This window comes from Struthio camelus, chromosome 13, assembly GCF_040807025.1.
Source record: "Struthio camelus isolate bStrCam1 chromosome 13, bStrCam1.hap1, whole genome shotgun sequence".
Lineage (NCBI taxonomy): Eukaryota > Metazoa > Chordata > Aves > Struthioniformes > Struthionidae > Struthio > Struthio camelus.
In genome coordinates this window covers 13,611,446-13,626,477 of record NC_090954.1, presented here as the reverse complement: position 1 = coordinate 13,626,477, position 15,032 = coordinate 13,611,446, and the positions used below count along the sequence as shown (strand labels likewise).

Genomic DNA, 15,032 nt, shown 5'->3' with positions numbered 1-15,032 from the left:
CTCCGCTTGCATCCCAGCAGATCCTCAGGACACTGCGCGGGGAAGCTCCCCCACAAGGATTTTTCCATCTCCTCCAGAGCCAAAGGCTAAATAGGGAGATTCCCAGCCTTTATTTTTCCTCGTCTTAACTCTAAAGAGAACTGGTTTAATGTAACAGTATTGATAGCAGCAGCAGCAGCAGCTCAAACCCGGCTGCCTTCTGCCTGCAGAAGTGAAGGGAAATGGAGCAGGAGTAGGAACGGGGCTGATGAGACTACGAGCAGAGCCAGATCTGTGCAAAGTCCTTGGCACTTCTTGGAAGTTCCCATTATAAAAACAATAAATAAATAATAATTTGTGTGATCTCATGGCCAGAGCGCAGAAAAAGTGCTGAAAAGCAGAACAGCCTCGCGATAAGCTAAGGAAAACACAGTGGGCCGACCACTACCTGGTGCCTACGGCGTGGTGGTACTGAGGTCCCTGAAAGTAGGTCAGCTTACCTCACCTGACCATCCGCGCCATTCGCTTTAACCGTTAGCCTCTGGCTCATTACTACAAGCAGAGGCAGTTTAAAGCACGCTCTTCCAGACGCCCCAAGGCGGGAGTTTGCCAGTTTGCAGGCGAGGGGAACCATCTTTCCAGCCCTAGCTGCAAGGGAGGGATGCTGGCCAGCGGCCGCCTGCCGGCGGGCCAGCGCGGGGCTGCCCCGTCCCCTCTCCCTGGGCAGGCAGCAAAGACCAAGTGCTTGCCGGGCTTCCAGCGAGGGCTGCAGGGCCACGGCGAGGACGAGGTGCCGCCCGGGGGGGGACCTGCCGCCGCCAGCCGCCCGCCCGCCCGCTCGAGCGCCAGCTCCGGGGCTTAGGAAGTTCCCCCTCTGCTAAATCGCTTCATTCTGCCAAACAATCACGAGAAATATAAGCCTGCGCAGTGTTGCCATGGAGCGGGTCTAAGCCACGGGGGCGGAGGCCTGGATTCCTCTATCAACGCGTTTACCCGCCGGGGTCCTGCTGGCACCTCGGTGCCCCCCGCTGCCCCAGGGACGGGCGGGCTCAGCCCGCAGCGAGGGACGGCCCCCGCCCCGTCCCTGCCGCCGCCACAGGGGAAGCACAACGTTTCGGAGCCGCGCGGCCTCTGCGCGAGCGGGCGGCATGCCGACACCCGGGAGGCACGCGGAAGGGACCCGCGCGCTGCCCGGCCCCGACCCGACCCGCCTCGGCGGGGGCACGGGCACCCTCTCCCGCAAGGCAGGAAGGGGCTGGCGGAAAGGATGGGCTTCCTCAGGCCCCGGGGCATTCTTCATGGGACAGCCGACAGCCCTTCAAGTACCAGAGCAAGTTGAGTTTCCAACTACAAAGAGGCTTTTGACATCGGAAAGGTTGATGGGGGAGAGAAATCAGTCTCCTCCACAAAGCTCCCTTTGCTAGAGGCGGGAGGTAAAGACCTTAATTATTCACCTGTTGGAGAGGAGCCTTTCCATGACGGCACCAAGCGGGGAAGGGATGTGCAGGCACAGCGGAGGAAAGCCCACGCCGTGATAGAGCCACCAGGGCCCTGCCACGGCGGCAACACCAGGGCAACGCGCTGGAAAGCGCGGGACCTGCGAGCAGGCAGCGCTGGGCAGAGGCTCCCGGAAGGGGCCAGATTTCGGGCCGGCCCTCCTTCCCCCCGCTCTGCTCTGCAGCTGCTCCCTCCCTCTGCGGCTGCTGTCTCCCGACGACAACGGGCAAAGCCGGCAGCGCGCCGCGCTCCCGATGGCTCGCAACCACCGGCCCGGCGCGGCGCAAGCGGCCGCGGGGATCCCGAGCGACCGCCGCCGCGGCAGCAGCACATCCGCCGCCGCTTCGCGGAGAGCCTTCGACCCAAACTGCAGCGACGCAGCCGGGCTCGCCAAAGAGGCGCTCTGCACAGGCCCTCGGGCTGCCTCAGTAGTCCCGGCCCCACCACAAAAATCTTCTCTGCGAGAAGAGCCGCACACAACAAAGCGGAACGCGGGTGCGCTCAGTGAGCGCTATCACAAATTATGGATGCGTATCCACTTCATTATCAACAATAACAATTCACCTGATGTACTGCTTTTCAGCTAAGGGCTGCAGCGTGCTTTCTGCACTCATCTGTGGATTAAGCTGTTAACAGGAGGCTGAGAAGTTAAAGAGGGAATATTGTATTTCAGTTCATGTGATCTTTAAGCATCTCCCCAAGAAGCAGCCTCGTTTTTGGGGTTTTTTTTTTTTCCTCTGCACTTTGTTTAGGGTTTTTAAACAAATCGAAACCAGAAGAGTCAAACCGCTCCTCACGCTTCCAGGCTTGCCGAGGGGACTCCCCAGCCCCTCCGCGACGCCCTCAGTAGAACCTATACGGCTGGCACAAACCAGCTACAATCGGCTTTACCCCTTTGAGTTACAGAGAGTTGCACAAAATGGATTAAGGGGGCCCAGAAATCACCTATTTTGAGTCACTGTAAAATAAACCCACTTTTTTGATTAAAAGGAAAAGGAGGTGGCAGGAGAAAGGCGCGCATCAAGTGAAAAACCCTGATTTTTTTCTGTAGCAATGCAGTTACCACGTGAATCATGATTGTCCTCGATATGTAAATAGAGGTTAGCAGGCATCCTCAGCACAATCCCATTTAATTAAGAGACCAATGCAAATACTCATGTTAAACCTTCACCACGCACCTCCCAAAGAGCCTTCCTGATGATTCCTCCACTGGGGAGGACGGGATCAGCCGGCACCCGCATGCACCTCGCTGTGCCGTTCTGTAAGCCTGCTGCAAAAGGAAAGATAGGGGAGGAGCACGGCGAGAGAGGAGCAAAGATAGTGAGGAAGAGCCAGAGTTCTTCAAGATTTCCACGAAGGAAATGGATAATATTCATGATCTCATGGCCTCCTGACATTGTAGCCTCTTAGGATAATCTGATCCTGTGCTGGAACACTGGGGACTTTGCGGAAGCAGCTTTCAGGCTTCATTGAGAAGTCAGTAACCCAGTTGTAAGCAGAGGCTAGTACAGTAGTAATAGGGAGAAACGTCAGAGGCAAGCTTGGGACCCGCCTCCCATTTATAGTTATAAAGAAAGCATGTGACAGCAGCCAGGACTGGAGCCTTCACTGCAGTTTCATCAGAGGTTAAGGTACAAGCACGACACACTTACAACTTCAATCACTTCTTAAGTAAATGCATGCAAATCATAGCTGGAGGATCTTTTTTCCCACCCCCCCCTTTTCTTTTTACACCAGCCCTTAACCCTTCTGTGCACGTGGGGGACTGAGAGGAAATGCAATTATCCAGAGCAACCTCCGTGCCATAAAACAAACACAGGCTGCATAGCACTTCTGAGGAAACCTGCAGCAGTCTGCAAAGATCTGTTCGCTGCTCTTAGCATTATACACCCAGCAGACGTCAGACTAGCACTAACTCGATGCGTGTACATACAGCACTCCCTCTCATCTAGTGCATGTATGGGAGAGGGAGAGAAAGAGAGGGGACAAACACAGCAAACCTTATTTCAAGAGATGTCATAAAAATGGTCTTATTTCATCACAGGCCATTTCACAGTCCCAAATTTTGCAGAGAATGTTCACAACATGGTGGTTTTGCACCAGAAAAGGATGACAGTTCTGAGGTGGTTTTTTTTTTTTTTTTCCTCCTTAACAGTCCCCTTTTGGAATAAGATTGAAATGTCAAATACCAACACAAAGAAGCAAAATGAAACAACCGTTCAGATGTGTGCTGCAATCATACAAGCTTTTCATTGCATGTCAAACACTCAGGGAACATGTGTGTTATCACCGGGACGCGGAGCCAGGAACTTTCACCTGCCCAGAGAGTAACGAGGCCGCTGGGAACTGCAGCCTTTCTGAAATACTTTGTAGGGATGACATCCCACAAAAGCAGCCTCTTAATCTCTAACCAAGAGTTCCCCCCAGTAATAATACATCCTTCCATATCAGAAAACACAAACTGCTTATAAGATTTTCTCAGCCCGCTTTTCACCCTTCCTGATCCTTCTTCTGCAAGCAACCTGTCAACAGTTCTTAGTTAACAATCAAAGTTGCCACCTCCCCTTTCCCTGCCCCAGCAAACCGCCCGTGTCCTATGCCAAGCTGGAGCGCTCTAGAGCCAGCGTGTGCAAGGAGAGGCACCGGGACTACATCAATCTAGCTGGTGGCAAGACTTGCCTGGTTCTGTCTGGCACATGCACCAGGGGCAAATCTGATTTACGAAGTCTTGAGGTCTTACTTGTTTTGAACCCAAACAGTAGGATTAGTCCCCCCTGCCCCCCTTACCCCCCCCCACACTCCTGGTGTTTGCAATCCCAAAGCTAAACCGGTGAGAGAGCAAGGGTTGGGATGAATGTGTTAGCTTCACAATCGAAGCTCTTTTGTAATCTCTGGTTATGAAAGTGAAGGGCTGGAGGGATGATATATAACTACAGAAAACTCTTCCCACTTGCACCAGCCTCATCAATCCGACTGCAAAATGCGCGGTTGTGCTCCAGATCAGTCATGGCTCTTGCTACTGCCCGGCTTATTGTATAGTGTCTCTCTTCCACCCCCCAAAATGGAAAAGCATGCAAGCCCTATAGCCAGCACGGCTCGCTCTCGTGATTGTGCAGGAGCTGCCAAGGAGCCTTAATCTGATTTTAATATCCAGCTCCGTCCAAAAGGGAGCCGATCCAGATTTTGGAGTTGCTTATTTGCAGCACGAAGACCCCTCTCCCTCCCCCCTCCCTCCCTCCATCCCCCAGATCCAGCCCGTATGCGTGCAACTGACGCTCGGCATGACTCATCCCAGAGCCCGGCTCTTATCTGCCCCCACCGCGCAGCCCCCCGCGGCTCCCTGCGGAGCACCGCGGGCAGGGGCCGCCGCTGCCCGCTGCCCCCAGCCCCGGCCGGCAGCGGTGCCCCCGCCCGCGCCCGGCGGAGGGGAGCTCCCGCCGCCAGCCCGGGGGGGCAGCAAGCAGCAGCCCGCCCGCCCGGCAACTTCGAGCCGCTCGGCCCCGGCCCCCGAGCCCCGCAGTGCCCCCGCCGGGGCCGCCGCCTGCCCGGGACGGCTCCGCCGCCCGCGGCGCCGCCGGTGCCCCCGGCCCGGCCCGGCCCGGGAGTCCACGTGCGAGTGGTGCTGAAAGCGCCGCCGGGCTCGGGGCTGCCGGCGGCGGCGGCGGGGGGGCGCCCGGGGGCTGCAGCCGCCGCCGGGGCGCGGAGCGGCCGCTGCAGCGGCGGCGGCCCCCGGCGCCCGCACTGCCCCGCGCTGCCCCCGGCCCCTCTTCGCCCTCTGCGCATCCGCGGAGCAACCCGCGCCGCCCCCCCCCCCAACCCCCCCGCCCCGGGGCACGGGGAAAGCGCCGGTGCCCGCGCCCGCCGCCGGGTGCCCGCCGCCGCGGGGAGGGGGCTGCGGGCTCCCCCCGTGCACGGCGGTGCCGCGGGCAGGGGCTGCGCGGCGCAGCCGGGCCGAGCCGAGCCGAGCCCCCGGCCGCCCTACCTGGCTGTCAGCGAGGTAGTTGAAGACGAAGGAGGAGAGATCCTCGTCGAGCAGGGCGCTGCAGTCCGGCCCCGGCTCCGCCATCTTCCACCTCCGGCTCCGGCTCAGGCGGCACCGAGCATGCAGCAGGCGCGGCGGCGAGGAGCCGGGCGGCCGGCGGGGCGGGGCGGAGCCGGCAGCAGCCCCCGCCCGCCGGCTGCGGGAGCCGCGCCGCGCCGCGCAGCGCCGGAGGAGGGGCGGCTGCGCGCCCCGCGCCTGCCCGGCCCCGCGCCCCGCGCCCGCCCGGCCCCGCGCCGCGCCCGGCCCCGCGGCGGTGCTGGCGCGGCCCCGCGGGCGGGCGCGGAGCAGGGATGCCTCGGAGCCGCGCGTTTTGCTTGCCCTCCCAGCGCTGGGATAAGCCCCTTAGGCGCGAGCGCGTTTCTCTGGCGCCAGGTCGGACGGCTTCTGCTGCGCCGGCGGAGCTGCGGCTGCCCAGCCTTAACTGCCGCCAGGTGACTGGCCTGAGCTGCGGCGCCGGCTGCTCGGAGAAGTCCTCGGGACCTCACCGCGTTTGTTCGCGGCAATAAACGCTACCCCCGGCGCTAAGCGATGGCAACGTTGGCCCGTAAAACCGGGGACGCCGGGCTCCTGTGGCGCTTCAAACGCTGCCGTGAGCCCGTCAGCAATCTCTGGATTGCACCTTATTGATATATAAATCCTGACAGCCGCTGGATTTGCTGAGCGGGGTACGCTGAACTGATCTTTATAGCCGTAAGATCAGCCTTGGAGATACACGGGAACAAGGTCGGGTGACTGAAAGTGAAAAGTAAAGAGGAGCAAAAGGTCTTCAAATTTCCCTTCTTTCCATTTAAATGCTGTTCTGGCAGTTACAGCAAGCATCTTGAGGGCATATGCATTATTTTCTGTCTCAGGTTTTGAAGCATGCACTAAAAGCCCCTTCAGAAATAATTAATGACTGGACCAAAATCTCATGAATGTTCTATTTACTCACCCTGAGCAATTACACAGGAGAGAGCAGGGCTTGGCAATGCAGGCTGAATTAGCTGATACACAACCAACCAAGTGGCAACACCTGCAGACTAATGGGTCCAGATCCTCATATCCCGTCAGATGGGCCTGTAGGATACTTCTGTGCATAAATGGCTGATGAAGCAAGCGATATGGAGTGATCTAGGTGGAGAGCTTTCGCATGTGCTCTCAGGGATGAACGGGAGTTGCTTCTTGTTTTAACCCTCCAGCAGTAAATTCTTGCTGCTGGTCAACTTTCTCGTCTTGCTTTTGTGTCAAAGGATGGGCTCTTTCCGGCCCTTCTTTGGCCTCTCTTTGGTTCAGGACATGCTCTCAACACTGTTCTTTGCAATAACATTGGATTTCCACAGTGACTCTGAGCCTGGCAAGCAAAAGAAGAGGTCAGCAGACAGTATCGCAGAATGGTTTAGGTTGGAAGGGACCTCTGGAGATCACCTAGTCCAACCTCCCTGCTCAAGCAGGGTCCTCTAGAGCGTATTTCCCAGGAGAAATATATATCTTATATATTATTATATATATATATGTATGTATGTATGTATATGTATATATATCATGTATATATCGTATATATTATCTTATATGGCTGAGGAGAGCACAGGCCAGGGGCAGCTCTGGGATGCAGAGACAGCATGAGAGAAGCTGCCACCAACTCTTCCTCATTGCTGTAGCACTTTATTACTAATTACTGTAATAAAGTAGTGTAACACTTACACGAGGTGCTTTTCAAGCTGAGTCGCCAGTGGTGAAACTTCTCTTTCCTTCAGTGGGAGGTCTGGGCCCAGAAACTCGGCTTCCAGTATTCACATCTATTACTCATAAGAAGCATGGCACACAGTGGCAGGGCTCCTTGTCTGCATTTCAAAGACAGGAAGGGCCCAGAGAAGGAAACTGCCTTGCTCTGGGGCGCATGCAATTACTTGCAGGCCAAGGCTCTAATTCCCAGTTGACTCTATTGCCCCGTGATCTGGAGTGTGTTGCCCCCGGTCCCTCCTTGCAAATGATACATGTACTGAATGCTACAGAAAGAGAGAAAACTAACTGTAAACAGGAGGGACATTTGCCCAGTCAGGGGAAAAGCAGGACTAGAAGACCTCACAGTAAAAACAGACTTTCAGGAGGAATTTGTTGCACAAAAAGTGAGATTATTTTTCAAGTATCTTGTGATTCCCTTTATACAAGTTGTACTCTGATAGGAAAGAAACATTCAGGCGAATTCCTTGCACGTGTTTTTTGTTTGTTTGTTTTTTGTTTGTTTTTTTCTTTAATCAAACCATACCTAGCCTTGCAGTTCAGAAATACCTTTTCTCTTCTGGGTGTGCGTGCAAGTGAATTGCCCCCCTCTTTCCTTTCTAACCTGAAGGGCTGGACGCTTTCATGACCGCTCAGGCCCAGCGCAACCATCAGCTGGCACTGAGCAGCCGCCCTCTGTCCGGCTGCAGCGACCCGCACTGTGCGGTTCTGCATGGCAGCGGCCGAGGTGCAGGAGAAGCACCAGGAAAGCAAAGCACAGCCTGCGCTGGCCGATTTCTCCTCCGAGCAGAGGCAGTCGAGGGCTTCTCCCAGCTAGGTGGACAAAACTGAGCAGGAGGATCCGAGCTGGGCTGCCCTCGTGCCAAGAAGTGGCCAGAGATCAGCAGAGCTGGCATGGAGAGAGACAGAGACACTTCTGAGAGCCGAACTCGCTGCTGGTTCTGTCCCTGAGTTTCAATGGGATCCTGAAGGACGAAGTACGGTTGCTCACGTGGCTGCAAATCACTGTTAACATGCTCCTAGCCCTGCTCCTGACTGCTCTGGGCTTTTGGACAGAGTGGGTATTTTTCTGGGCCTTTTTTTCTTCCCCTGTAAAATGGAGATCACAATACTTGCCCGTGTCCCAGAGCTGTTGGGGGGATTGATTGAATGAAGTCCATGAAGGGCTTTGAAAGCACCAGGAGAAAGGCAAAGGAGGACAAGATGTTATAGCTGGCATTATTTCCATCTCCTTGGAAGCCAGTCATGTGGCAGCCTCAGAAATACCCGTCGTGGATATAGAGCATGTCAGCGCCACGGTGCTTTGATGCAATGGTGTGAATGGGATATTGTACACCTCTCATACATGCACCCCTCTGTGCCTGTATGTATAGAGTGACTGAGCAGTTTCACTATTAACTAATTGCTCATGACTTTCTTTCTAAATCAAAACCTGAGTTATGCAAGCAGAAGAGCTGACAGCACTTGGACCTCTATTGTTTTCTCTGTTTATGTAATCCAAGAGGTGTCAGCCACAGCTGTGCAGAAGCAAACCCCTTGCTAGGGCAGAGAGGCCTTTCTCCTACTGTTTTGTCCTTCAGCCCAAACCAGTTTCTCCGAACCCCGGAGAAAGGAGACTTTCCGTTCCGCAGCGCCTGTCAGAGTCACACACCCGCAGCACCGAGGAGGAAGAGCCGAGCCAGCCCTTTGCTGGGAAAGGCTTGTTGTTCTTTCTGCTCGTCATAAGATAGGGCAACTAAATTTCCTGATTTACCCGAAACAGAGGCACACAGCTGAGGCCATTTGTGGCACAAGGAGCCTCCTGACCTTCTCGGCAGGGTGGCCCCGGGCCCGTGGCCCTCTGTGCCCACCGCTCCGGTGCCCAAGCCCCTGCCCTGCCGTCACGTCATGTCGTGGTCAGAGATTATACCCGAGCCCTCGCTGGCATTTAACCGGCTTTGCAGCCAGCTGCCGCGGCGCGATGCTAGCTCCAGAGGGGCTGAGGATAATATTACCAAGGTAAAATATAACAGGAAAAGTCTGCAAATGCCCTTTCAAAACAGCAGAGAGCAAGTAATGTCATTAGGCCAGCGGTCAGGAGGGGACAGGGTTTGAACATACCCTTAGCCTACCAAAGGCCAAATGTGGGACACTGATAGGAGCCAATGAAAGTCAGTTGAGCCGGAGACACCCAGCGCTGTGTAAACTCCCGCCTCTGGTTTCATGTTTCAGCAGCCTGTTTGTGGATTTGAAAATGTTGTAATGACTGGGGTGTGCGCAGAGTGAAAGGCAGGAGCAAATGGGTCTTGCGCGGGAGCCACCGCATCCTCGGCCTCGCACGGGTCTCCACCGGGCCCCCAGGGTTTGACGCTCTCTCCTTGTCGCTAAAGTTAAGCGTGGTAAATGCAGCCCCAGGGCAAATTCGCAGACCTCCCTGCTGAGGCTACTGGGACTCCCGCCCTGGTGGACCGTCTCGCTGGGGGACGGCAGGGGAAGGAGGGCTCCGCACTGGGTCAGTCTTTGCACATGGCAGGGTAACGGGGAAATGCTCCCTGAAGCTCTTCCAAAGTCCTTCCATAAAAATAATCTTCATTCACGCGGGGTGCTAACTGGAGGCGCTGCTCCCCACCGAGCAGACGGTGGTTATCTGCTTGGCTCCTTTCCGGCAGAAGGAAGCCCCAAAGCTCTGCTCGGCACTCGGGTTAGCATCGTCCTTCACCAGCAGGTACCAAGTGCGTGCGTGGGACCTAGCAGCACTTTTTTTCTGTGCTTTATCTGTCAGATAGCTCCCGGTCAGCCGCGTGCACCTGAGAGCTCCCACCTCCTCCTTCTCTGCTGGAGAGAGGAAGTATCTGCAGTGCTTAATGATCAGGGAGGAGTGACTCCTCACGAAACAAATGGGACAATTTGCACCGCTTTGAGGAGTGGTCCCTCACTCCCTGCAAACCCAGGTAGAAACCATCCCCTTGGCTCTTTTTCCTCATGTTCACTTTACCATGAGGCTGAGGAAATTGCCAGTTAAGCTGGAAGAAACCTGGGAAACAAGAGAAAAGCTTCAGAGGACAAGTGGATGCTGGCCTGGGATCCTGGCTCCGAGCTTTGGCTTGTCCTGGGAGCTGTGCAGCGGTTGTGCTCGCTCTGAAGTTGCTGTTCCGGCTCATAAACCCGGCCCGCGCTCCAGCCTGGCGGCGTCGGAGGGAGCGTGGTCGGTGAGCAGCACGCCACTGTGCTGGCAGAGCCCCTCGTGCAGACACACTTGGGCTCCATATCTGCCCGCGCCGTGGCAGAGACCCCCTCCAGCCGCTTCCTCGCTGGGAGTGACCTGCGTGCCAAAACCATTCATACACAGCCAAGTGGGGCAATTCAGAGAGTTTGGATAAACAGCCTGGGTAGGTTTTGCCTCACGTGAGTTAGGCAGAGCTCATACGATCTGCACTGCCGGAGGGCTGGAGAGAGCGCAGTAACCCTCTGGCCTGCCTGGCTGCACGTGAAGGAGGGGTCTCTGCTCGCCCCGTGCCACCAGGCTGAGGCTGCTGCAACTCTTTTTCCCTGGAGCAGACAAGCACTTGCTGCTCTGACCCCGGCAGAGGAGTCCATGGCCAGCACTAGCAATGCGCGTTGGATGGGATGTGGACAAGTGGGGTGATGTTGTACAGGACTACAGCCAGCCCAGTTTTGCAGCACGTCCTTCTCCAAAACTGCACAGGCTACAGCACTAAAGTCGTGCAGTTATTATAGAGGAAACTCATAAAGAAAGAAATGTGGTAGCAAAGGATTAAGAAGCGGGTTGTAGATTAGCTATTAGAACAGATGGGAATTTCCTGAAGCAGGGAGCAGCGTGCAGGCAGAGCAGAGGAGGGTAGGAAAGGCTCTTGTGCGATGGCTCATACTGCCCGCTAGCTGTGTGGGCTGAGCGAGGAGCCCAGGATGCCCATTGACTCCTTATGGCGTTTTTAGTGACTCACATTTGCCTGCGGGAAGAAACAAACAACAGCTGAAGCAGGCTGCTCTCCTCCCCGGGCGCTCCGGAGCTGGCCTCCCCGCGCCAGCACGCGCCTCGGCATCACGTGCCGCCGCGAGGCACCTCTGTGCCACCGTGATAACTGGCCCCGCTCTGCAAGGGGACAGGAGCTTCTCAGGAGCTGCTGCAAGCCCAGGTCCCCAGAGCATTCAGCTCACCCAGCCCATCACCATATCCAGGGGAAAAAACCCTCGCTAAGAGACTCTTTGCTGCTCTTTAAGCCTGTCTTACGTCCTGGTGCAGAGACCCATGCCTTCCCCCTCCTATTTTACCTGGAGATCAGAGATGTGTCTCCCTGCAAGCAGCACTTGCTGCTTCGAAGGCAATCAGGAGTGCTAACGCTAGAAAGCGAGTTGCTTGCAAGGACCGAAGGGAGCTGTGCCGTATGGTGTGTGTCCCCAACGCTTACCCTCTCGCTCTGGCTGAACTCTGCTTCCCTGCTGCACTGTGCAACTGCCAGCTCTTACCCGCTGCTTACGGTGGCTGTCAGATCCCATCGATGTCACCTCGCTGTCCCCTCGTCGGCCCGCCTGCCTCGTCTCCTTGCAGGGCTCCTCTGGCCCTAGCGGCGCTTCTTGGCATCCTTTCGCCGGCAGGTCCCGGTGGTGAGCGGTGTCATTTCATGTAGCAGGCGCTGCGCTCTCCCTCTGCACGCTGCTGTCCCAAAGCTTGCTTTGGCCTCTTGCAGGGTCTTCAGCGTGGCTGTACCTCCTACCCCGAGCTGCTTCCTCCGAGCCGGCGGGGATCTCCCAAGGAGCAGTGCCGGGGCCCTGTCCGCTGGAGACAATGCAACCCTGGGCTGCCCTGCGTGCGCTCATCTCCCCAGCCGGGGGGGCGTCTGGGGGCAGGCTGGAGCTCGGTGTGCCCTCCAGGCAGGGCTCTTATCTTCCTCTGTGTCTTGCAGAGCATCATGTTCCCAGCTGAGCCTCCCACAAAGAGGAGCAAATAACCGTTATCGCTATCAACGCCACAGCAGCCACAGGGTCCCTCAGGGCTGGGGTCCCGCACACGCTCCCGCCGGGGACCGGCCCAGGGGATCGTGCAGCAGCCTCCGAGGAAAGGCCGTGGGTTTTCTCTGGAAAGCCAGGGTGGGAACAGGCAGGGGGCTGATGTGGGCCACTGTGGCTGGGAGGGAGCCTGAGCGGGGCTTATCAGCGCGCAAGGGACAGGGGGCCCGGGCGTCCCCGCCGCCCTGCTGGCCCCGCTCGCTGGCAGGACGGCGGCTGGGAGCCGGAGGCGTCTCCGCAGTCCTGCCGCGAGCGCGGCTGGGTGCCTGCTCCTCCGCTCTCCTTCCCGGGAGGAGTGAGGGGCCGGCGGGATGCTGCCCAAAATCCCAAACCAAAGTGCCCAGCCCTCTCTGCTCGGCTGATGCTGGCCCTGGGCAGGGCAATTCCTCGTGCCTTTCCCCAGGGCGCTGTTAGGGTTTATCTAAGTGCTGGGCTCACTGTTTTTCTTTTCCTCCCTCTGTCTAACGGTCTCCTCCCAAAGAAGCCTCACGATCACCCGAACAGGTCCTGATTTTGGCATCAGCAAAGGTGGCCAAATGGAGAAGAAAAGCGAAGGAAGCCGCTGTGGACCCACAGCACTGCTGAACGAGGACTTTCTGTTCTTTGAACAGGCAGTGCTGTCTGTGAGCCCATCTCCTCGCCTCGTGGCTCACAGCCCAGAGCGATCGGTGGCCAGGCTCTCCCATCCACTCCTGTCAACGGGCCTTCTCGGCAGCACCTCCCCCCAGACCATCCCTTCCCCTTTCATTAATCCTGCTCCTGAAACTCATTATGATGACTGACAGTGACTGTTGCCCCCTCCCACCATTCCTGGAAGCTCTGGCTTTGGAGACGTGGTCCTGAGTGCCTGCGGAGTGAGGGCTGGTTATCCCTCAGATTTCTGCTTCCTCTGACCCAGCACAGAGCTCAGCAGCCCGCGGCTGCAGGCTGCGGCTCACCATGTGGGTCTGCGGGTGGGCAGAGGATGCAGTGAAGGTCTAAGCGTGCCAGAGCCTCCCAGGAGGCAGCCGGCGATGCTTTACGAAGGGAGTACAGTGAGTGCTAAGAAAGACCAGCTACTAGGCAGCACCTGCAACGAGTGGGCAAAGAGCTGGAGGTGCCATCTGGGAGGGGGCTTGGGTAGTCCTGCTCAAACTAACTCTTCATCCTTTTCACGCACTGGTGTTGCAGCAGCACATCCTCAGCAGGTATCCCGTCGTGCTCCCCCTGCCCAGCCTGGCTAGCGGACCTTGTCGTCCACAGCAGCCATCATTCATGAGAGGTGCCTGCAGCCCATCCAAGAAAGGTAGAGACCAGCACATGAGCGCGGTGCAGGCTCCAGGCTCCGGGTGTCAGAGCCAGCGGGTCCTGGCGTGCCTCCCAGGCCCCGTGCAGATGCAGCTCTGTTGTTCCTCGCAACACCTCAGCACTGTGTCCCTGGACAGGAGACAGTTCAGCTCCAGCCAGCTCTATAAATAAAATCATGCTTTTTATCCCACCACATAGGCTCTTATTGATTTTACCAATTCCTCTTCTTTCCTTCCCTCATCTCTTTGATATGTGAAGTAAGCTGCTAACAGCACGAGGATCCTGCATAGCCAGCCTCATGGTGGCTACCCATGCCACCCCACCCTCCATTATCTCTCTTTCAGATATAGCTGCTCTCCCCCAGTTTTCTCTCTCTGAACAGGCAACACCACTGGAGGAGAAGAACCAAAACTCCCTGGTGGAAGTTTGCGGGCTAATTATTTACAGATCTCCCCCTCACTGTGCAATCTCTCGCAGTGAAGTAGCTAACTCGAGCCACCCCTGAGCCATGGTGAGATCGGTGGGAGAGCTCTGCTCATACAAATTTTTGGCCATAGTCAAGGAAGCTTGGGGTGAGCTGACGCATCGCTTCCGTCTCCGACATCCATCAGCTGGTTTGGCTACAGCTGTACGGGCAGCTGAGAAAAGGGAGCCCGTCTTGGAAATGCTGGGTGCTGATCCTGGAATATGCTGAGGGCCGGTCCCAGGGGGATGTGTGTTCTCACAAAGGCGACGTCAGCCGGGGAGGGACCTCAGCGCTTCGCAGAACCAGGCTATGTGTCAGCAAGCAGTTATTTTGCACATAGGAGCTCCCTGTGCAGAGATGGCTAGCAACAGAAATAATGCAGCAAAATCACAGCTCACACAGTCTTCTTGGCACTTGAAAATGTCTAGAGAGCTTAAAAAGCTGCAAGATGCTCTCATTACCACCCTTTCCCCTGCTCTCTTTGCTACTCACTGATTGCGTTTCTGGAACCCCCTTTCTGGTGGGTAGAGCACTTTCCCAGACAAACAGTAACAAATTCACCATGGCGAATCCTCCCCACATCTTGCAGCGGGAGGCAGGAGGCCGGCGTGCTGCCCGCCAGCGCGGGGCTGCGGGTGACTCATCGACATGCAGTATGCAATTACAAAGGCAAGTGCAGGCCCCTACTGTTTTGCACAGGTATCTATGTCAGCCAGGGCTGTTTCAATCTCTTCTGTGCACTCTCCGCTCATTAGAAAGGTAAAGAATACAGCCACATATCTAATTTGCCTGCCACAGGGATGAGCATGACATTCCCATAAGGAAAGAGCCAGGGGGGCACATATTGTATCCAAATACCCAAATTGCACAACTGGGGGAGGAGGGAGTGGTGTGCAATTGCCCACACATTTTGTGCATTTAAGGGCACGCACACAGACATAAACCAAATGGAGACACAAAGAGATGCAACATGACTGCACAGGGCCCATTATCAGGAACTAAGTGGCAGGCGTGGAGAATTTAGAGCTGTTATTA

The 15,032-nt window shown here is 56.6% G+C and overlaps 1 protein-coding gene across 1 annotated transcript in view; it reads right to left on the bottom strand.

Annotated features, from left to right (window-relative positions):
- PPARGC1B (PPARG coactivator 1 beta) overlaps nucleotides 1–5,619 on the bottom strand; it is a 66,143-nt gene extending 60,524 nt beyond the window's left edge. The window contains exon 1 of the mRNA XM_068959650.1: nucleotides 5,459–5,619. Within this exon, the coding sequence (XP_068815751.1) occupies nucleotides 5,459–5,542 (84 nt within the window). The 5' untranslated portion in view covers nucleotides 5,543–5,619. The remainder of the gene's footprint in view (nucleotides 1–5,458) is intronic.
- Between the last annotated feature and the right edge of the window lie 9,413 nt (nucleotides 5,620–15,032).